The sequence below is a fragment of the Tamandua tetradactyla genome, chromosome 1 (assembly GCF_023851605.1).
Source record: "Tamandua tetradactyla isolate mTamTet1 chromosome 1, mTamTet1.pri, whole genome shotgun sequence".
NCBI classification, from domain to species: Eukaryota; Metazoa; Chordata; class Mammalia; order Pilosa; family Myrmecophagidae; genus Tamandua; species Tamandua tetradactyla.
The window spans coordinates 208,558,532-208,580,787 of NC_135327.1; the positions used below are offsets into that span (position 1 = coordinate 208,558,532).

The 22,256-nt window shown below is 37.3% G+C and overlaps 1 protein-coding gene across 3 annotated transcripts in view; it reads left to right on the forward strand.

The window, feature by feature from the left end:
* LOC143675756 (isopentenyl-diphosphate delta-isomerase 2-like) overlaps positions 1-21,225 on the forward strand; it is a 30,343-nt gene extending 9,118 nt beyond the window's left edge. For all 3 annotated transcript variants that reach the window (XM_077151778.1, XM_077151777.1, XM_077151776.1), the window contains exons 2-6: positions 15,180-15,222; positions 16,586-16,748; positions 17,119-17,211; positions 19,667-19,797; positions 20,389-21,225. In XM_077151778.1, the coding sequence (XP_077007893.1) occupies positions 15,180-15,222; positions 16,586-16,748; positions 17,119-17,211; positions 19,667-19,797; positions 20,389-20,706 (748 nt within the window). In that variant the 3' untranslated portion in view covers positions 20,707-21,225. The remainder of the gene's footprint in view (positions 1-15,179; positions 15,223-16,585; positions 16,749-17,118; positions 17,212-19,666; positions 19,798-20,388) is intronic.
* Positions 21,226-22,256: the final 1,031 nt, after the last annotated feature.

Sequence of the window (22,256 nt, forward strand, 5' to 3'; positions counted from 1 at the left end):
CAAATTTCAGAGAGTAAGAGAAAATGTCCCTGAAAGACATAGTGAAGCTTCCTGGAGTTATACTTGGAGAAAACTAAACCACTGTTGCATATTTTCCAGAGCTTGAGGCTTTTGAGAATGTTCATAATTTTAGGATATTATGAAAACAAAAAGATTTTTTTAACCTCCAGTAGAAAAAAGGAACATCATATCTATTAGATCTTTAAGATGGTGAAAAATGTAAGTTTGTGTTTAATGAAATTATTAGTTTGACAAACTATTTTAAAGTAATTAAGCTTTGTAGGAGGTTTAAGACTGTATCAAAGATCCTTTTGGTGACAAGGTATGTGAGTATGTAAATATGCCAATTTGAAACTGTAGTGTACCCCATAAAAGCCATGTTCTTTAATCCTGATCCAATATTGTTGGGTGAGATCTTTTTGATTATGTTGTTTCCATGCAGACATGTCTCCAACCATTCAAGGTGGGGTCACTTATGGAGTCCCTTAAGAGTAAACCATTTTGGAGAGAAATTGCAGAGCCCACACAGGCCAAGACTTTTGTAGGTGCAGGAAGAAAACATCCCAAGGAAAGCTTTGTGGAAATTGTGGAAATGAATTTTGTCTGTTGTGGTCAATGCTGACTAAAATTTGATGAGTTTGAGAAGGGAGAATAGTTTGGTAAATGGCTAGTTTTAATGTGAGAGACAGGATCTGAGTGGATATGAAAAGTTGTAGAATAGTTGAGTTTCTTTTACTCAACACTAATAAAAAATTTGATAGTCTTACTTATCACATTATTGAAGAGCTTTTCATGTCAAACTGTGTGGTCATAAAAAATTGGAATTTAGTCTCTCTTAAAAATAATGCAGATTCCAAAGGAAGAGAAGTTGATTTTATCCAAAAACTAAATTTTCTGTAGCACATAATCTAATTCAACCTGTCTAGGTAGATGATTTAAACAACAAAACTCATGGACCCCAGAATGGGAATGAGGGCTTGCAATTCTGTAGAGTTTAATGTAATATCCTGATACATTCCAGAGTATGTTGAACAGATCATTAAAAAGTACTGGCAACATCCCTTGATGGATAGGAGGAAAAATGGTCCTATTAAGCTTTACCACTGGGAAAAGCCCTGATACCGTCTCAAATACTAGGAACTCCCAAGTCAACAGGCCAAGCCCTTTATCTTGAGGCTTGCTCTTGTGAAGCTTACTTATGTAACAGAGAAGTTTAACTTACCTATAGAAATGGCTAACAGTAACTTTCAGAGAACTTCTTTTGTTGCTCAGATATGGCCTCTTTGTCTCTAACCTGAACTCTGCAAGGAAAATCGTTACCCTCCCCGCTATGTAGGACATGACATTCAGGGGTGAAAATCTCCCTGGTAACATAGGAAATGAATCCCAGGGATGAGTCTGGCCTTAGCACCGTGAAATCAACAATGCCTGCCTGACCAAATTGGGGAAAAGAATTGTAACAAAATAAGGTGTCAGTGGCTGAGAGAATTCAAATAGAGTTGAGAGGCTACTCTGGAGGCTACTCTTCTGCAAGCTTCACCTAGATATTGCTATTTGCCATGGTTTGACAAACCCCAACCAAAACCGTTCCTGCCAACCCTAAAGAATACCCATGGCATTATCTGAGCTTCTACAAAGGTTCCATGCAGTATGATTACTTTCGAGGAACATACAAACTCTAGATGGGTTCCTAGGCCGCATAAGTCCTGAAACCCAGAGGGGCCAGCCTCTCCAGAACATCAACCAGTTCCATCCTTCATCCCATATTATTGACAGTACTTTTCAACATAAAAAAAGTTATAATGGGCATAGCCCAAATACCCCTAGAGATTGGGAGAGAGATCACAGGAGAAGGTGGAGTTGTAACAGAGCAGATAGGATTTAACAAATGAATATGACTGCTGAACCATTATGTTGATTTTTTTCTTTAGTTTCCAATGTCTTGGTGAGTTAGAAGGAAAAACCCAAAATTGTGGAGTTGTAACCCATGACAAACTCTGAAATCTGCTCTACAACTAATTGTTTGCAGTGTGAGTTGAAATATATTGCTTTTTTACATATATGCTATTTTTCACAATAAAAAAATATATAAAATAAAGACACCTAGGGCTCTAACTGAGATTCTATGAAAGTTCAATGCACTATGATTACTTTCCAGAAAACTACACACTCCAAATGAATTCCTGGCCAGATAAGTCCTGAAACCCAGAGGGGCCAGCCTCTCCAGAATATCAACTAGTTCCATCTCCCTATCCCATATTATTGACAGCCCTTTCCAACATGAAAAAGTTTGAATGGACATAGCCCATATACCCCTAAAGATTGGGAGAAAGATCACAGAAGAAGATGGAGTTATAACAGAGAAGATAAGGTTTTACAAATGAGTATGACTGCTGAGTCATTATAATGATATTTCTTTTAGGCTCCAGTGTCTTAGAGCAGCTGAAAGGAAAAACTGCAATTGTGGAACGGTAACCCATACCAAACTCTGAAATCTGTCTTATAACTACTTGTTACAATGTACTTTGAAATTTATTCTTTTTTGTATATATATTATATCGCACAATAAAAAAATTAAAATGAAAACAATGAAAAATAATGCAGATTGCTGTTCTGCTCTTAATGAAACATGATAAAAAGTTTTCTTAACCATCTGGGTATTCTTTCTAGAAGAGACAGATTTTATGTCATATCAGAATAATAATCTTGTTGATTTTTATGCTGACATTATCATCATTTATTTTAGAAGACTTTTTATCGTCACTTTGTTTAAATAAGGGGCCAAATCTTGTTTCACAGTAACCCATTTTCATTTTTAACATAATGTTCAAACCTGACAACTTCAGACATTTTGCCCTTTCAAAATCGATCTCTACAGATTATCTTTTATTTTAATCTTTGCAAAGGATGTGCCCTCTTACCTGGTAAAAGTGAGATGATATTACATAAAGAGTGTTTGGAGGAATTGCAATAATCAAAAAAGATTTTCTTTCCTTCTGTTAACTAAGAGTGAACTGTTATTCAAATATTTAGAGGTTATATAAAATTCCTAAAGACTTGACAATGTTCTCACTGTCCATATTACATCCTCATTCTGATCTGCATGATGTTAGACAACTACTGTTGTCTATTGATGCTATTAGGAATGGTTTTGTTATTCTTAAAAGAAGATTACAGAACAGGCCACGATGGCTTAACAGGCAGAGTTCTCACATGCCAGAGACCTGGGTTCAATTCCCAGTGGCTGCCCATGGCAAAAAGAAAAAGGAAGTTTACAGATCATGGAACAATGAAATCTACTTGTCAGTTATACTGCTTTACTCTAATGCATCTCTGGAAATTCACCTGTAAGTCAGAACTTCATCTTCAACAAAAAGGGACTTTAAAGGAGAAATAGTGCAAGTATATAAATCATGTTCTGCCTGTTAATTCACATAATCCTGGTAAATGTGTAAAGCTGAGTGTGCTGGTTTGAAGCTGTTATGTACCCTGGAAAAGTCATGTTCTTTTAATCTGATCTTGTGGGGGAAGACCTATTGTTAGCTGGGGTCTTTTAATTAGGCTGTTTCCATGGAGATGTGATCCTGCCCATTCAAAATGGGTCTTGATCCACTTATTGGAGTCATTTAAGAGGGACACATTTTGGAGAAAGCACAGACACTTGGAGACAGAAAAAAAAAATACCTCAGAAGATGCTAGCTAAGAGGAGAAATCCAGAATTTTCCCAGGAGAACCTAAGAGAGGACCCAGGAATCAGAAGCTGAGAGCAATGAAGCAGGAGCAAGGACAAGCAGATGCCAGTCATGTGCCATCCGAGTTGACAGAAGTGTTCCAGATGCCAGTGGCCTTTCTTCAGAGTCCAGGTATCATCTTATTGGTGCCTTAATTCAGGCAGTCTCATGGCCTTAGAATTGCAATGTGTCATATAATAAATCCTCTTTGTAAAAGCCAACCTATTTCTGCTATATTGCATTCCAGCAGCTTTAGAAAAGCAAAACAGATTTTGGTACTAGAGAAGTGGGGTTCTGTGATTAGCAAAACCCAAAAATGCTGGAATAGCTTTGTAAATGAATAAGGGGAAGATTCTGGAAGAGCTGTGAGGAGCTTGATAGAGAAAGCCTAGATTGCCTTGAAGAGACTGTTCTAGGATATATGGACTCTAAAGATACTTGGGATGAGATCTTAGAAATGGTCTGGTTGCAAATTGGAAGAAAGGTAACCCTTATTTTAAAGTGGCAGAGAATGTGGCACATTTGAGCCCTGGATTTGGATGGAAGGTAGAATTTGAAAGTGAACAAGCTTGTATATTTAGCTGAATTGATTTCCAAACGGAGTTGGAAAATACAGCCTTACTTCTCATTACAGCTTACAGTAAAATGTGAGAGGAATGAAATGAATTGAGAACTGAACTCTTGGCTACAAAGCAACCAGAAATTAATAGTCTGAAAAATTCTGGGCTTCCAGAAAGTGAGACCCCAGAGAATCATACCCCAAATCAAATAAATCAAATAAAGATTTACCCAACTGTGGAAACAGTCATCCATTTCAGAAAAAGCCAAGAGTGGAAATATAATTATCCTGAAAGAATTTGTGCAAAGTCCTATTGTCTGACAGCTGATACCCCTTATACTGCATGCCAACCGTACAAATTTGTTTTATGAGATCTGTATGCATGGAACCACTGCCAGTCTAGACTAAAATGAAGAGAAAAGACAGATTGAAGGAAAAAGGACTTCAAAGACAGAACCATGGAAACTAAGGTCTGGAGCCAAGAAACCTTGGGCCAGTAGAACAGACTCACTCATGCATGTGGAAAGGGTGAGTTTGCCCTGGAGGCAGTTGGGCAGGCTTACTGCCTTGCTGTTCAAGAAAGGCTTGATACCTCAGGCCTTAGAAAGAGTGGGGCACATTTCTTGGCAATTCAGGAGAGCCTGGCCACCATCCCACTCTTCTGAAGGGGTAGAGTGTGTACTCCAGAGATGGCAGAGAGTCTGGATGCCACCCAGATGCTGGAGGAGGCGGAGTCAAGAACAAGGTGTTTTTCCCAATTTTGTAACCCTCTCTCCAGTGTTTGAAGAGAGCAGGTCCACTGCATAAGTCCTTGGAAAGATGAGACTGCCTCTCTCAAGTGCCAGGGATAAAACATCATTCTATAAATGACTATCAGACTTTGCAATATAATGGAGTTTGCCCTGCAGGTTTTCACAGTTGTTTGGGTCTGGTGACCCCTGTTTTCCTTCCAATTTCTCCTTATGGAAATGGAAAAATTTATCCTTTGACTGTCCCTCCTTTGTAATTGGAAGCAGATTACGTGTTCTAAGTTCCACAAGTTTACAGCCAGAGGAGAATTTCACGTTAGAATAGACCACACCTGTAAGTGATTTTAATGAGATTTTGTACAGTTTATGACTTTGTATTATACTGAAATGGTTTAAGGTGTTTGTGATATTGCAATGGAGTGAATGTATATTGTATACGGAAAGAACATGTCTTTTGAGGGTCCAAAGAGTTGAATGTGCTGGTTTGAGGCTGTTATGATTTCCAGAAAAGCTGCCTTCTTAAAATCCAATCATGGGATGGCACACCTAGTACTGGGAGGGAGCTTTGGATTAGGTTGTTTCCATGGAGATATGGCCCCGTCGATTCAAGGTGGATTTTAATCCACTTACTGGAGTCCATTAAGGGAGAGGCATTTTGGAGGAAACATAGACACATGGAGACAGAAAAGAAAATACCTAGGGACGTGCTAAGCTAAGAGATGAAATCCAGAATTTGTCCTGCAGAAGCTAAGAGAGGACCCTCCAATCTGAAGCTGAAAGCAACAAACCATTAGCAAGGACCAGCAGATGCCAGCCATGTGCCTTCATAGCTGACAGATGTGTTTCAGATGCCAGCGGCCTTTCTTCAGAGTCCAGGAATCTATCATCTTGTTGATGCCTTAATTCAGACATTTTCATGACCTTGGAGCTCTAAATTTGTAAACTCATAAATCCTCTTTGGAAAAGCCAATTCATTTCTGCTATATGGCATTCCATGATTTTTGGCAAACCAAAACAGTGGGACAGAACAAAAACTTCGACATTTTCTGGCTGATGTTTCCAGTATAAGCCAACAGTCAAATGTCTTTATTTCTGAAACTAGCTTCATTTAGAAAATGCTTATAAAAAATTAAGGCCTATATTAGAAACTCTTACAGCAGTCCCATATATCCCTGAGCTTAACTGTTTTTTCTAAGTTCTGAGATGCTTTGTTCTTTGTGTATGACCTGGTAGGTCTTTGGAATTTTGGGTATCTGTGTGACATCTGCGACTCAGCATTAGGGTACTGCAGCTCTGAAACTCAGCATTACTCCAGACAGCCACTTAAAATTTTTTTAATTTTTATTTTTTATCATCCCATAGCTCTGCATTCTTCACCATGATCATTTTTAGAATATTTGCATCACTCCAGAAAAGAGAAAGAAAAAGAAAAAAAAAGAACTCATATACTCCATACCCACAGTATTTCAATCTACCCGGTTCTAACCCTTTATCTTCTCCATTATTTATTTTTACCTCCCCCCCTTTTTTAAACTCATCTATCCACACTCTGGATAAAAGGAGCATCAGACACAAGGTTTTCACAATTACGTAGTCACATTGTAAAAGCTATATAGTTATACAGTCTTCTTCAAGAGTCAAGGCTACTGGAACACAGTTCAGCAGTTTCAGGTACTTCCATCTAGCCGCTCCAATACACAATAAACTAAAAAGGGATATCTATATAATGCATAAGAATAACCTCCAGGTTTACCCCCTAACTCCATACAGCTGTTTTTAAAGTAAAAGAAAAAGAGATTAGAATTTAATTAGAGATGTGAATGAAGTTGATCTGGGTAGGGCTAAAGTAAATCAGAATACAGGATAAAAGATGTTATTGTCTGTATTTTAAGACCTTTTATTCCTTTTTAAGAACAAAGGAATAGATATTTACTTTAACCAACATTTAAATTTTCTGTGGCACACTAACTTAATTTACTTGTCAGTTTATTTAAACAACTTAATTCAGCTTTATGTAGCAGAGAACCTAGACTATGGAATGATATATTAGTATAATTTTGATGTAATACTCTTACACATTTCAGAGTGTTTTGGGCACAACATGAAAAAGTATTTGTAAGGTCCCTGAGGGGCTGGTAAAAGAAAGTGTGGAACTATTAAACTTCCCCACATGAGGAATTCTTACCATTCTTACAAGTAATCGGGGCTCCCAATTAAATAAGCCAAGCCCTTGATCTTTTTTTTCCCCTGTAGGAACAGACTATACATTGGGGAAATTATAATACGTTCATAGAAAGACTAATTTCTCCACAGCAGGAAATAAAGATGAAATTAATAGCATTGGTAATTCTTTTTTTAACTCTTTTTAGTGTATAATATAACATATATATAAAGCAAAGAAATAAAAAAGCAATAGTTTTCAAAGCACTCTTCAACGAGTAGTTAAAGGACAGATCCTAGAGTTTCTCATGGACTGCCGTATGATCCTCGTATATTTTTCCTTCCAGCAGCTCCAGAATATAGGAGGCTAGAGGGTTTAAATATTTTTTTATCATCGCAATAAACTTTTTTCCTTTTTTTTGGTGAATAATAGCATATATACAAAAAAACTACAAGTTTCAAAGCACAGCACCACAATTAGTTGTAGAACGTATTTCAGAGTCTGACATAGGTTACAATTCCACAGTTTTAGGCTTTTACTTCTAGCTGCTCTAAAATACTGGAGACTAAAAGAGATATAAATTTAATGATTCAGCACTCATATTCATTTGTTAAATCCTATCTTCTCTGTATAGCTCCACCATCACCTTTGATCTTTCCATCCCTCTCTTTAGGAGTGTTTGGGCTATGGCAATTCTAAATTTTTCATATTGAAATTGTGTATCACTATTATGGGGTAGGGAGATGGAACTATCTGATGTTCTGGAGAGGTTGGGCTAGGTTTCAGGACTTATCTGGTCTTGGAGGTTGTAGGTTTCTGGAAAGTTACTCGAGTGCATGGAACCCTTGTGGAATCTTATATATTGCCTTAGGTGTTCTTTAGGATTGGGTGGAATGGTCCTGGTGGGGGTTGGCAGGTTATGATAGGTAGCAAGGTCTAACTGAAGCTTGCACAAGAGAAGACCTGAGTAGCCTCTCAACTCTATTTGAACTCTCTCTGCCACTGATACTTTATTAGTTATTTATACTTCTTTTCCCTCCTTAGGTCAGGATGGAATTGTTGATCCCACGGTGCCAGGTCTCCTTCTTCCCTGGAATTCTTATCCCACATCACCAGGGAGAATTTCTCCCTTGGATGTCATGTCCCATGTAGGGTGAAAGGCAATAACTCCAAGAACTTGAGCTTGAGGCTTGCCCTCATGGGAGACTCTTTTTAATAATGCCAAAGCTAAACTTACTTATAGCTAATACCTACAAGGATCCCCAGAGAAACTCTTTTGTTGTTCAGTTGTGGTCTCTCTCTTTAAGCCAAACTCTGCAAATAAACTCACTATCTTCTCCTCCACATGGACATGACGTCCAGGGTTGTAAGTCTCCCTGGAAATGTGGGACGTGACTCTCAGGGATAAGCCCAGCACTAGTATCATGGGACTGGTTGACCAAAAGTGGAAAAAGAAATAAAAGTAAAGTTTCAGTGGCTAAGAGATCCAAATAGAGGTAAGAGATCATTCTGGAGGTTACTCTTATGCAAGTTTCAGCCAGATATTGAAAATGCCACAGTATGCAAGCCCCAGGTAGGCACAAGGTTTTTGTTCTTGAAAACTCTAAGGAACAGCTCAGGTTCTATCTGCAACCTATAAAATGTTTTTTCTCCATGTAACAGGGTTATGTCACCTCCTTCTACTCCTTTTGTTAAAACTTACAATTTTCTTTTTGTTTGTTTGTTTAGTTGTATATTCATCATCATGATCATTTCTTAGAACATTTGCATCAATTCAGAAAAAGAAATAAAAACAGAACAGAAAAAGAAAGAAAACGAAAACAGAAAAAAAGTTGTACACATGTGATAGTTAGATTCAGTTGTCAGCTTGGCCAGGTGCAGGCACCTAGTTCTGTTGCGATGGACATGAGCCAATGGTACGTGAACTTCATCTGTTGCTGATTACATCTGCAGTCGGCTAGGAGGTGTGCCTGCTGCAATGAATGACGTTTAACTTAATTGGCTGGTGCTTACCTGAGCGAGCACAACCTAGCACAGCCCAAGCAGCTCAGCATACCTCAGTACAGCACTCGCATCTCAGCCCATGCCTTTGGAGATGCAGAAAGGAATCACCCCGGGGAAAGTTGTTGGAACCCAGAGGCCTGGAGAGAAGGCCAGCAGAGATTACCCTGAGTCTTCCCCCATAAGAAAGAACCTCAGATGAAAGTTAGCTGCCTTTCTTCTGAAGAACTAACAAAATAAATCCCCTTTTATGAACAGCCAATTCTTCTCTGGTGTGTTGCCTTCCAGAAGCTAACAAGCTAGAACAACATACCATACCCCTTACCCCTCCCTTTCATTGATCACTAGCATTTCAAACTAAATTTATTTTAACATTTGTTCCCACTATTATTTACTTTTATTCCATATGTTCTACTCATCTGTTGACAGGATAGATAAAAGGAGTATCAGACACAAGGTTTTCACAATCACACAGTCACATTATGAAAGCTATATGATTATTCAATCATCATCAAGAAACATGGCTCCTGGAACACAGCTCTACATTTTCAGGCAGTTCCCTCCAGCCTCTCCATTACATCTTGAATAACAAGGTGATATCTACTCAATGTGTAAGAATAACCTCCAGGATAACCTCTCGACTCTGTTTGGAATCTCTCAGCCATTGACACTTTGTCTCATTTCACTCTTCCCCCTTTTGGTTGAGAAGGTTTACTCAATCCCTTGATTCTGAGTCTCAGCTCATTCTAGGATTTCTGCCCCATGTTGTCAGGAAGGTCCACACCCTTGGGAGTCGTGTCCCACATAGACAGGGGGAGGGTGGTGACTTTGCTTGTTGTGTTGGCTTGAGAGACAGAGGCCACATCGGAGCAACAAAAGAGGTTCTCATGGGGGTGACTCTTAGGCCTAATTTTAAGTATGCTTGACCTATCCTTTGTGGGGTTAAGTTTCATATGAACAAACCCCAAGACTGGGGGCTCAGCTTATAGCTTTGGTTATCCACACTGCTTGTGAGAATATCAAGAAGTCAACTTGGGGAGGTTGAATTTTCCCCAGTTCTCACCATTCCCCGAAGGGGACTTTGCAAATACTTTTTTATTCACTGGCCAAATCACTGTGGGATTTATCGGGGCGTCACTCTGGACAAACCAACAAAATCTCAAAAGCATACAATTTTCAATTTAATTATGAACCTTATTTTTCAGAGCCATAAGCCTCCAGATTGTTCCTATGCCATTTAAGCCCTGAAACCCAGACGGACAAGTCTCTCCAAGAACAACAACTAGTTTCATTACTCTACCCTTTAATGAACATGCTCCTTTCCAGCATGAAGACAGTAGAACAGTCCTCACCCAGATATCCCTCAAGATTTATGAACGAACAAAATTAAAAGGGAGTAAAAGAAATGAAGTATTAACAAATAATTTATGACTACTGAATCATTATATAAGTGTTTTACTTTCTATATTTTAAACTAGGCAGAATTTAATTCCTGAGACTACTGAAACTCAACTAGTCTCACCTAGACCAATTGTTCTGGCTAGAACTTCTAGTATAATATTGAATAGCAGTGGTGAAAGTGTCATCCTTGTCTTGTTCCTGATCTTTAGGGGAATTCTTTAAGTCTTTCACCATTGAGTGTGACGTTAGTTGTGGATTTTCTTAAATGTTGAGAAACTCCTTCTATCCATAATTTCTTAGTTTTTATTTTTAAACAATAAGGTGTACTAGATTTTGTGAAATGCCTTCTTTGTTTTTACTGAGAAAATCATGTATCTTTCCCCCTGCATTCTATTTAGGGAGTGTTTTGCTTTGGTAAGGCTGAAGAAATGCAATATACCAGAAACAGAATGGCCTTTAACAGTGAGGATTTTTAGCTTACAAGTTTACACTTTTGAGGCTGAGAAAATGTTCAGATACGGGCATCAACAGGCTGGCATCTTCTCCCCAAAGACCAGCTGTTGGTCATCCTCAGATCCTCTGTCACATGGCCTCACACATGGTAATGTCTGCTGGTCTCTCCTTTTTCTCCTGGGTTTCGTTGATTTCATCTTCTGGCTTCAGTGACCTCTACTCTGAGCCTCTGTGTGTCTTCTTGTCTCTCTTCACTTTCTGTTTGTTTTCTGTGTGTCCTTTATCTTCTTATGAAGGTCTTCAATAAGAGGATTAAGACCCACTTTGAACGTTATAGGTCACATCTCAGTTGAAATAACATAATCAAAAGTCCCCCCAACAATAGGCCTACACTCACAGGAATGGACCAAAAGTACGTGATCTTTCCTGGGGTCCAAACAGCTTCAGGCTACCACATGCAGTTTATAACACTGATTGCTTTTCATATATCACCTTGGTCTGTAAGGTTCTTTCCTTGTAATATCTTTATCAGGCTTGGTATCGGGATAAGTCTGGCCTCATTCCATCTCTTGAATTCTTAGGAAGAGATTTAGAAGCATTGGTGTTAGCTCTTAAATGTTTGGTAGAATTCACCGATGAAGCCATCTGTTCCTGGACTTTTCTTTGGCGGGAGGTTTGATTATTGATTAAATCTCTGTAGCTGTTACAGATTTATAACATGTATAGACATATTGGATATGACAATTATAGCACATAGGGGGAGAAGGGAAAGGAACTATACTGGAGCAAAGTTTCTGTATTTTACTGGAATTAAGTTAGCATGATCTTGAATTAGTTTGTAACAAATTAAGACACATATTATCAAGTTAAAATGACTACTTTGCTTTAACTTTTAATAACTCTGTTGCTTTCCTTTTAAGACATGCTGATCTTAAGACTTTTTGAGTAATATACAATAATTGGGTAAACAGTGTTGGGAGGCAAAATCTAAAGTAATTTTCTACTTGACACAGTTCCTGTAAGTAGAAAATCATAAGTATTTCATTGTTGCTTTACATTTCTAGATACAAAGAAAACGAAAACAGTTTTTATTAATCTTTTTATTTTGAAATTATTGTAAATTCACATGCATAGTATAAGAAACATCATGCTAAGAAATGATCACGATGATGAATATACAACTATGTGACGATATTGTGAGTTATTGAGTATATATCAAGAATGGAACGATCATATGGTAAGAATGTTTGTATGTTGTTATGTTTAATAAATAAATAAATAAATAAATAAATGCAATTTTAAAAAAAGAGAGGGAAATGCTATGGGAAGAGACCATGTTATCCTTTACCCAGTTCTTCCCGATGGTAAAATCTTGCAAAACTATAGTATGATATTACAACAAGGAATTGGACAGTGATATAGCCGGGAAAGTTGAGTAAGAATGATGAGCTCATTGGCTGCGCGGCGCGGGGGCACAGGAGAGTAGGGAAGGAGGTGCATCTGGGCGCGCGTTCACGGGTCGCGCGCTTTGGGAAGGCGCGCGGCGGCGGGCACGGAGAGGCGCGGAGGAGCGGTGGGGGCAGGCAGCCCTATCCGCGCAACCGGGAGCAGCCCCGGGAGCAGCCCCGGGAGCCGGGCGAGACGCCCCCAGAACCTGTGTTCGGCGCGCTGGGAGATTCCGCGCTCGCTGCCACGGATCCCGCCACTAAGGTCTGCCTCGGTGCTATGGCCATGTTCCTGTACATTCTAGAGCAGCGGCCAGCAGGATGCAGTGAGATGCGTTCCCAGACCAGAGCCACTGTTTCGAGTAGGATTGACATCTTAACAATATTTCGTCTTTCAATTCTTGAACATGGAATGTCCTTCTATTTATTTAGGTCTTTGATTTCTTCTAACAATGTTTTGTAGTTTTCTGTGTACAAGTTCTTTATACCCTTGATTAGTTATCTGAATGTAGTTAAAAGGGAAATGTTAGAGTGTACATATGGTAACAATAAAAATCTTAAAAAAAAAATCCATGGAACTGCATAACACAAAGTTAAACCATGGACTATAGTTCACAGTACAATTATGAAATGTGGTATCATCAGTTGTAACAAATGTTCCACAGTAACGCAAGAGGTTAATAATAAGATGGTATATAAGAATCTGTATTTTATGCGTGATTGTTCTGTAACCCACAACTTCTCTAATAAAGACAAAAGAAGTTATTATGGATAATTCATTTACTGTATGAAATGTAAATTTGTATTGAATTGACTAATCTTCTACCTCATAATTTTTTAAATTTTAATTATTTTTATTGTTTTAAAATTATTTTTAAAAATTAATTTGATGTACTGCTGAATTCAGTTTGCTAATATTTTGTCTTGCATTTATAATCATGAAATACTGGTCTATAATTTTCTTTTCTTGTGGTATCCTTATCTGGCTTTGATACGACGGTGAGATTGGTCTTGTAGAATGTTTTAGAGTGCTACACCTTTCTTCCATTTTTTGAAAGAGTTTGGTTGGATTGGTGTCAATTCCTCATGGAAGGTTTGGTAAAATTCCTCTGTGGTGCCATCTGGTCTGAGCTTTTCTTTGTTGGAAAGTTTTTAATTACTAATCAATTTCTTTACTAGTTATTCGTTTTTTGAGATCTTCTGTTTTTCTTCCTGAGGAAGTGTTGGTAGGTTTTGTGTTCTGGGGAATTTGTCCATTTCATCTGGGTTATCTCATTTGTTTGCATACAGCCATTCATCATGTTTTCTTATAGTCCTTTCATTTCAGTGGGGTTGGTAAATATTGTCCCCCTTTTCACTTCTGATTTTAGATTTTTGTGTCTTCGCTCTTTTTTTCCTTCATTAGGCTGTCTAAAGGTGCATCAGTTTTATTGATCTTTTCAAAGAATCAACTTTTGGTTTTGTGATTCTGTCATTTTTTTACTCTCTATTTCATTTATATTTCATTTTAAATTTTCTTCTTTTCTGCATGCTTTGGGTTTAGTTTTCTCTTCTTTTTCTCCTTCTTCAAGTTTTGACGTTAGGTCTTTGCTTTGAAATCTTTCTTCTTTTTTAATGTAAGCACTTAGAGCTATAAATTTCCCGTTCAGCACTGCCTTTCTTGCATCCCGTAAGTTTTGTATGTTCTATTTTCATGTTCATTCCCTTCACGATATTTGCTAATGTCTCTTGTGATTTTCTCTTTAACTTACTGGGTTGTTTAAGAGTATATTGTTTAATTTCCACATATTTGTGCATTTTCCATTTCTCCCTCATTTCTAGCTTTAACCATTGTGGTTGGAGGAGATACATCATATGAGTTCAGTGTTTTAAATTTATTGAGGCTTGTTTTGTGACATAATATATAGTCTATCCTGGAGAATGATCCATGTGCTCTTGAGAAGAACGTATACTCTGTTGTAATTGGGTGAAGTATACTATGTATGCTAGGTTGGTTTAGAGTATTATTCAGGTCTTGGCTTTTCCTTATTGCTCTTCCTTATAGATGTCCTGTGAATGGGATGTTTTTGTCCATTATATTTCAGTGATGATACTTATTGTTCCTTCAGAAATATTTTAATTTTCTTTTTTAAAATATGATGTTGAATGAAAACTTAAACATACAATTCACTCTGGAAAAATATATATTGTCACTAGATTTATCTCCTGGATTTCACCCTAGTGATTTAAAATTACACCTGACCCACTCTCCATTTTTACTAGTGATGTGGATCCAGGGCAGCCAGATCAGTCCCCTGCACCTTTTCTATTTTAGCGAGGAGTCCTGGAGTCAGGTCAAAGTATCTTCCTACTTTCTGAGACCTTGAATCAGGATATGATCTTCACTGCTGATTTTTATGGCTTAATTATAATAAACTTAAAATTCCAGTTTTTCTCTTCTTTGTGCTTTTAAGAATAAGCTGTCAATCCACAAGTCAAATGAAAATTTTTGTATTGTCCTTGGATTGTAATTGGGAGGAGAGAAACAGCAAGAATGAGAACTAGAGCTAGAGAAAGAAGGAGTATGATTTCTGGTGCTTAAGAATTCAAAGATTTGAGATCATCCTAATTAATATCTTTCCAAATCATAAGGGTGTAAATGTACTCTGGCTCAAGTTGGGCATTTGTTTTATTCTCTAGGTTTCCACGCCTGATATCCAGGAATCTCCAGTTTCCAAGAACGGTTAGTGTGTTTTGTCATGTGAGATTTTCTTCCTTTTTTTGGTAAAATTTTGAACATGTTCAACACTATTCTGCCTGAGTTTCTGATCTATCCCGTGTCTACTCATTTGGTGTTTTTTCTTCAGCCAGTCAGTTACTTTGTTAAGAAGTTGAGCAGATTACTAAAAATAAGAGAGCAATGATAAAGGATGGAGTCTCCCATATTTCTTTAAAAATAAAATGAGAAAGGATGATGAAAATATTTTATGTAAAAATAAGTGGTTCTTGGGTGGTGCCCTGGTAGCTCAGTGACAGAATTCTCACTTGCTGTGCCAGAGACCCAGGTTCAATTCCTGGAGCCTGCCCACGCAAAAAAAAAAAAAAAAAAAAAAAAAAAAAAAGGTGATTCTCATTCCTGCCAATCCTGAAGAACACCTAGGGCATTATATAAGATTCCACAAAGGCTCCATGCACCAGGGTAACTTTCCAGAAACCTATAGCCTCCAGATGGGTCCCTAGACCAGATATATCCTGAAATGCAGAGAGGCCAGCCTCTCCAGACCATCAGCTAGTTCCATTCCCCATCTCATATTATCAACAGCCCCTTCCAACATGAAAAAGTTAGAATGGACATAGCCCGAGTACCCCTAAAGAGTGGGAGAAGATAGTGATGGTGAAGTTATACAGAGAGCGTAGAGATTAAAAAATGAGTATGATTGCTCAATCATTATATTGATATTTCTTTTAATCCCCAGGGTCTGGGAGCAGCTAGTAGCAAAAACCCAAAAATGTGGAACTGTAACCCATACCAAACTCTTGAAAATGTTCTACAACTAATTGTTGTGATGTGTTTTGAAATGTATTACTTTTTGTATATATGTTATTTTTCACAAAAACAGAAAAAAAATGGTTGTGATGATAAAAAAAACTTTTTATTTAAAAAAAAGTGGCACTCAGCATATTTTCAAAGAAAATCATCAAATAAGAATGTATTTGGCACTAAAGAGATGCACAAAGTTTTCTATCGGTAAATGATAGGCTAAAAAAATTGAGCTTTCCTTAAAGCATGTGAAATGTCACCATCTTTGACCCAAATCCACTGTTTTGTCCAGGCTCTGACCTGTTCCCCACAAATATTTTGCGAAGAGCACTACCTGAGCTTTTCTTCACTATTTGTTTCTTCCGTGGGGATTGATTATTTGAATCTTAACTGAAAGACTCCTGGGAAGCCCGAGGAATATATATATATATATGTTCTACATTTAACAACTGCCCTATTTTTATACTATTTTTGTTACTTATAAATAAAGAGGTACGTTAAAAATAACGAAAATTATATGACAGCATTTTTCACAGAAACCTGTAATTGTGTACATATATTTTAGGTTGGATCACAACTAGCAACTCTATCTGGAGGAAATCTTGACTGGCTTGATAAGCAGCAATTGCAGCGCTTAGATGAAAAGTTGATTGTTATTGATGAAAATGATAAGGTTATTGGTACAGACACTAGGAAGAATTGCCATTTGAATGAAAACATCGAAAAAGGTAGTATGGAATGTTCTCTTTGTCCATTTTGCAAGATTTTCTCATTTTTTCCAGCCGGCAAGAGGAGGAGAGGGGAAAGAATTAAGGCATTTCTCATGATGAGGAGACCCCTCAATCAGTTCACGTTTGTCTTCTTTAGGAGAGGATTCAAGAACAGTTAATCTTAAACCATTTATATGGACCTTTAATTTGTCAAGCAAATTTTAATTAGGTGGAAATTCTGAAATATTAGTTTGGGTCATCACCATAATCATAGACTTTCTGCTATATTATTTTTTTTCTGTGAGACAGAGACTGAGGAAAAAGTGAAACAAACTATTGTACTGACTGCATATTTTTATGTTCATATGAATGGCATTTATTTTTTCAGGACTGTTGCACCGAGCCTTCAGTGTTGCCTTGTTCAATACGGAGAATAAACTCTTGGTACAGCAGAGAGCAGACACTAAACTTACTTTTCCTGGTGAGTCAGTTCAATGTATAGTTTAAGAGGAAGGTTTCATGTTTGGCGTGAAAGTATCGGGAAAATAAATGATTTGGATTACCAGTGTCCATCTCTCACTTTGGTCAACAGTTAGTTCATCCCTGAGGAAATGGGTAGTACGAACAGATCCTTATTATGCTGATATTTCTTCAAATGACTGTTTGATTTTTGCAATACAACTCTGTGAGTCTTTGGTTGATTTTTGTTTTGTAGTGGAAAGGTATTTCAATGCAGAAGAAATGAGCGATGTAAGGATTTGGGAGATTAAAGTAAATAATATTTAGCATAAAATTAAAGAGAGAAATGATTATTTTACAATACAAGACTTAGAGTTATATATGTATTTTATTGTCAGTTTTATTCACACACCATCCCATATCCTAGGTATACAATCAGTGGCTCTTGGTATAATCACAGTTATTCATTGACCACCATAATCAAGACGACATTCCCATTTCTTACGAAAAAATAATCCCATCCCCTTATTATTGACATTTAGCTTTGGTAAAGTGCCTTTGTTACAATTACTGAAAGAATATTACAGTGCCACTGCTAACTATAGACTGTAGTTTGCATTAATTATATTTTCCTGTATACCACCCTATTATTAATAATAGTGACATGCATTTGTTCTAGTTCATGTAAGAACTTCCTTATTTTCTCACAATTAACCACCATCATCATCCATTTCAGGTTTCGCTAAGTTATACAGTCCCTGTTTTTATCCTCTAGCTTTCATTTTGGTGATACACACACAACACTAGCCTTCCTCTTTCAACCATACTCCCACTCAGCTTTGTTAGTTATACTTTCAGTATTGTGCTACCACCACCACACGTATGGTGGTCATGGACAATAATGGACAAAGTACTGTTTCCATTTCCAAACATTTACAATCAACCTCATTAAGCATTCTGTAGTCGTTAAACATCAGTTGTCCAATCTCCACCCACTTTCTATCTTCTGATCAACTGTGCTCTAGCGTTTAACTCTCGAGGTTGCTCATTATGGTTCATTCATATCAGTATATTTTTCGCACTTACAAAATCATGAGTGACCAATGTAGGGATAACAACTTTAAGGGGAGAAAGCGTGAATACCAGCCATAGAGAGAGCTCTTGTGCATTCTCTTTTATTCTGGGTAGAGTTGAAACTGAACAGGAGTCTGGTTTTCTGTAAAAGAAGAAGAAATTGAAATGTTAAACAAAAAAGAAGGCCTAGGATCATCTGGTTTTCATTTTAACATTTTTTGCATGGAGACTTCTACAGTTTTCAAAAGCACACCTTGCCTACTGCAAGCAAAACTGGATGGAACACCCCACCCCAGCATAAACGATTGTGGTCATGGAGAATCCTTTCTTCCTCTCAGTTCCTTGTTCTCTGAAGTTCGGTGGATTTATCCTAGTCATTCCCAAACTCATTTCTGTATTTGCTGGCCAAGCTGTAGGCAGTTGGCCCTTCTGTGAAGCTGAATTAAGTTTACATAAGAAAAATTTAAGGCTGTTAATTTAAAAGCTTAACTGTGGGGCAGGCCATGGTGGCTCAGCAGGCAGAGTTTGATTGTAGGTGCCTGTCTGTGTAAAAGAAAAAAGGCTTAACTGTGGAACACATAACCACAGTATGCCAATAATGCTCCTTGCTTTAAGATAGACATCAAAATTGAAGCCACCTTCAGGATATACAGAAGTGAGGCAAGGGTTCCAGCTCTGTAATTGTATATTGAGTTTTAAGCAAACTTTTGTAAAGTGACTTAAAGCATTCACTATCTGAGGAGTGAGATGGAACAGAGGGAGAGTTCACGTGGGGAGTGGTTCCCTCTCACTTCACGTGTTCTTGCCATTACTTAGGTGCAGTAAGTAGTGCTTTCCACTAAGAAAACTTTGTCAAGGATATGATAGCTGCAATTCCTCCTATAAAACTATACTCATTAAACAAGAGCACCCTACTTTGCAAATGTGACTCTTGCCTTCTCAGTATCATCTCATGTCAAAACACTTGCCCCAATACACACATCTCACAAATACACTTTCCTCTTCCTCCTTTCCTATGATATTCAGATACTTAGTTGGGGTATAAATATGTATGACACCTCATCCTTGTCTCAGTGCAGCAGAACATACATGAGATGATAAATTCCAATTCAAGGATCTTCCTTAGATGAGCAATAAAGGCAACCCATTCTTAGGAGCACCTGCACGAGGTACCCAGCATTATGCATTACCTTGTCACATACCTCATCCAATCTCTCAGTGCCCATGAAAGCATCAGAGTCAGGCTCTATATAAATGCTCACAGCAAACCCTGTGCTCTTTCTGCTCTCCCAGGCTATATTTGTTACAGATCATTTTGTGTTTCCTAAAGGGTTTGTGTTTTTATTTAGCATATTCTGTTTTCAGGAAATAAAGGAAATGTTTTCCATGTGCATTCTGTCCAGGGTATTTTACTGACTCTTGCTCTAGTCATCCAATATGCAACTCAGAAGAACTGGAAGAAAAAGACGCTGTTGGAATAAAGAGAGCAGCTCAGAGACGTCTGCAGAGTGAGTTGGGAATTCCGCAAGAACAGGTACCTAATATCTGCCCAATAACAGGTGTAACAATAGTTAACCCAGTGCATGAAACTGGGTGAAAGTTGAACATGAGTTCAGTGATGATTTGTGTCCTTGGCTTCGAAAAGGCAAGTTACAAACAAGCAATAGAGAGAGCTGTTGTGCGTTCTCTTTTGTTCTGGGTAGAGTTGAAACTGAACAGGAATCTGGTTATCTATAAAAGAAGAAGGAATTGAAATTTTAAACTAAAAAGAAGGTCTAGGATCATCTGTGAACCAGTCATTCATTTTTGCCTCTATCTGTTAAAGAAGCTGTTAGAGAGAAAATCGATATTTTGTTTACAAAACTGGTCAGTTTCTATGGGAGTTTCTATTGCAGGGTGGGAATCTCTGTAAAGTCTGTCCCAGACAGATATACTGAAACTTTAAAGGCCAAAAACAGATTACTATTCAGACTTGAGTCTACAAAAGTTTAGTTAGATAGAACTAAAGCTTTGGGAACTAACTCTTTTGAAGGAAATGAATATGTATTTGTTTTCTATATTTGTCTATATATTCTCTATATTTTTTACTTTAGCGTTGTTAACATGGCACCAATTTTTGTCATAGGTTTCTCCAGAGGACATGTCATTTATGACAATGTATCATCATAAGGCAAAATCAGATAAAATTTGGGGAGAACATGAAATTTGTTACCTTCTGCTTGTAAGAAAGAATGTTCCTGTAAATCCAAATCCCAGTGAAACAAAAAGTTTCTGCTACATGAGCAAGGAGGAATTAAAAGAGCTACTGGAAAGAGGGGCTAAAGGAGAAGTAAAAGTTACTCCATGGTTGAGAGCCATCTCCGAGAAGTTTCTGTTTAAATGGTGGGATCACTTACCTGATGTGGCCCAGTTTGCTGAGCCTCATAAAATACACAGGGTGTGAAAGCATGGATGACAAGAATTAGCCGTAAATACTGCACCCAAACAGAAAATGCTGTGCTTATATTCCAGGCAAGCTTACCATACAACTGACTTTCTGTAGTTCACCTTTGCCAAACAAACTAACAGACAAAAAACACTTGATTGCTAATAATCTAGAAATCACTTATATTTAGCCTTTCTATCTGCTTCATCTTATCTTCACATTTTTCTTTTTTCTCATTTCCATAATTTTCTTCTGCTTAGTTTTAAAAAGGAAATTTAATATTTCCCCCTTACACTATTGATAAATAGTCAGTCATTCTTATATCTCTGGACTTGACTATGTCAGTTTCAATTCATCTTTCATTTGGGGCAGTCATATACTCATTGTATGGTGTATGGAGTTTATGGAGCGAAAGAAATTGGGTACTGATCACTGCTGAGTGTTGTAATAAGATGGAAAGGATATTCCTGTTGTTCTCTTGCATTGTTTGTGTCCTCCTATAAAGCTCGGAAAATGTGGTATAAGATTAAAATCTGTATCTCTTGAATCTGTGTCTCTTGAACTTTCATTCACAACTGTGGTACTGCATTCACTTTCATTGTTTCGTTCAACCTCACACTAGAGGTTCTTCCATTAAGACAAGAAAAAGACTAAAGTTTGTAAAGATTGGAAGAAAGAAATACAACCATAATTATTTCCGCACAGTATGGTTATGTGTGTCCTAAATCAAAATAATCTTCAGGTAAACCATTTGCATTAATAAATGGATTTAGTAAGATTACAAAATATGAAGTTAATATGCAAAAGTCACGTAAATTTAACAGCTTAGATGAAAGGTGTTAACGCCTCAAAAAGCATCAGCTGCCACAGCTTGACGCAACATGAAATTTGAAAACCCTAGATGTTTTCAAATTTGAAATGTGAAAATTGAATTTGCAGTTTAAAACTCCCAAATGAAAGAGAATGTGAACAGTGACTGGAAAGGGGAACAAGAGAGGTTTCTGGAAACTCATAATGTTCTGTTTCCTGACCTGGGTAGTGGTGACAATGTTCATCCACTTTGTGAAAATTCACCAAGATAAATATGTTAGTTTTCCCTATCTCTGTATGGCTATCTCTCTATATTTTTATCAACATATAACAAGATGATATAAAAAGACATCTTTTTATGTGTCAATAAAGTAAAATAAAATAAGGTTTTAAAAACTCTTCAAAAAAGAAATATCCAGGCCCTGATAGTTTCACTGGAGATCTCTACCAATGATTTAAAGAAAGAACACCAATTCTACACAAACTCTTCCAGAAAATAGAAGTAGAAAGAGCACATGCCAATTCATTTTATATAAGCCAGTATTACCTTGATACCAAAACCAGAAAAAACAGTACAAAAAAGAAAACTACAGAACACCGTCCTTGAGTGTAAATGCATATAATACTTAACAAAAAGTTAGCAAATAGAATTCAGATACAGACACACATGCATATAATTATGCACCATAATCTAGGGGTTTATTTTTGAGATGCAAAGCTGGTTCAATATTTGGAAATAGATTAATGTATTCCACCAT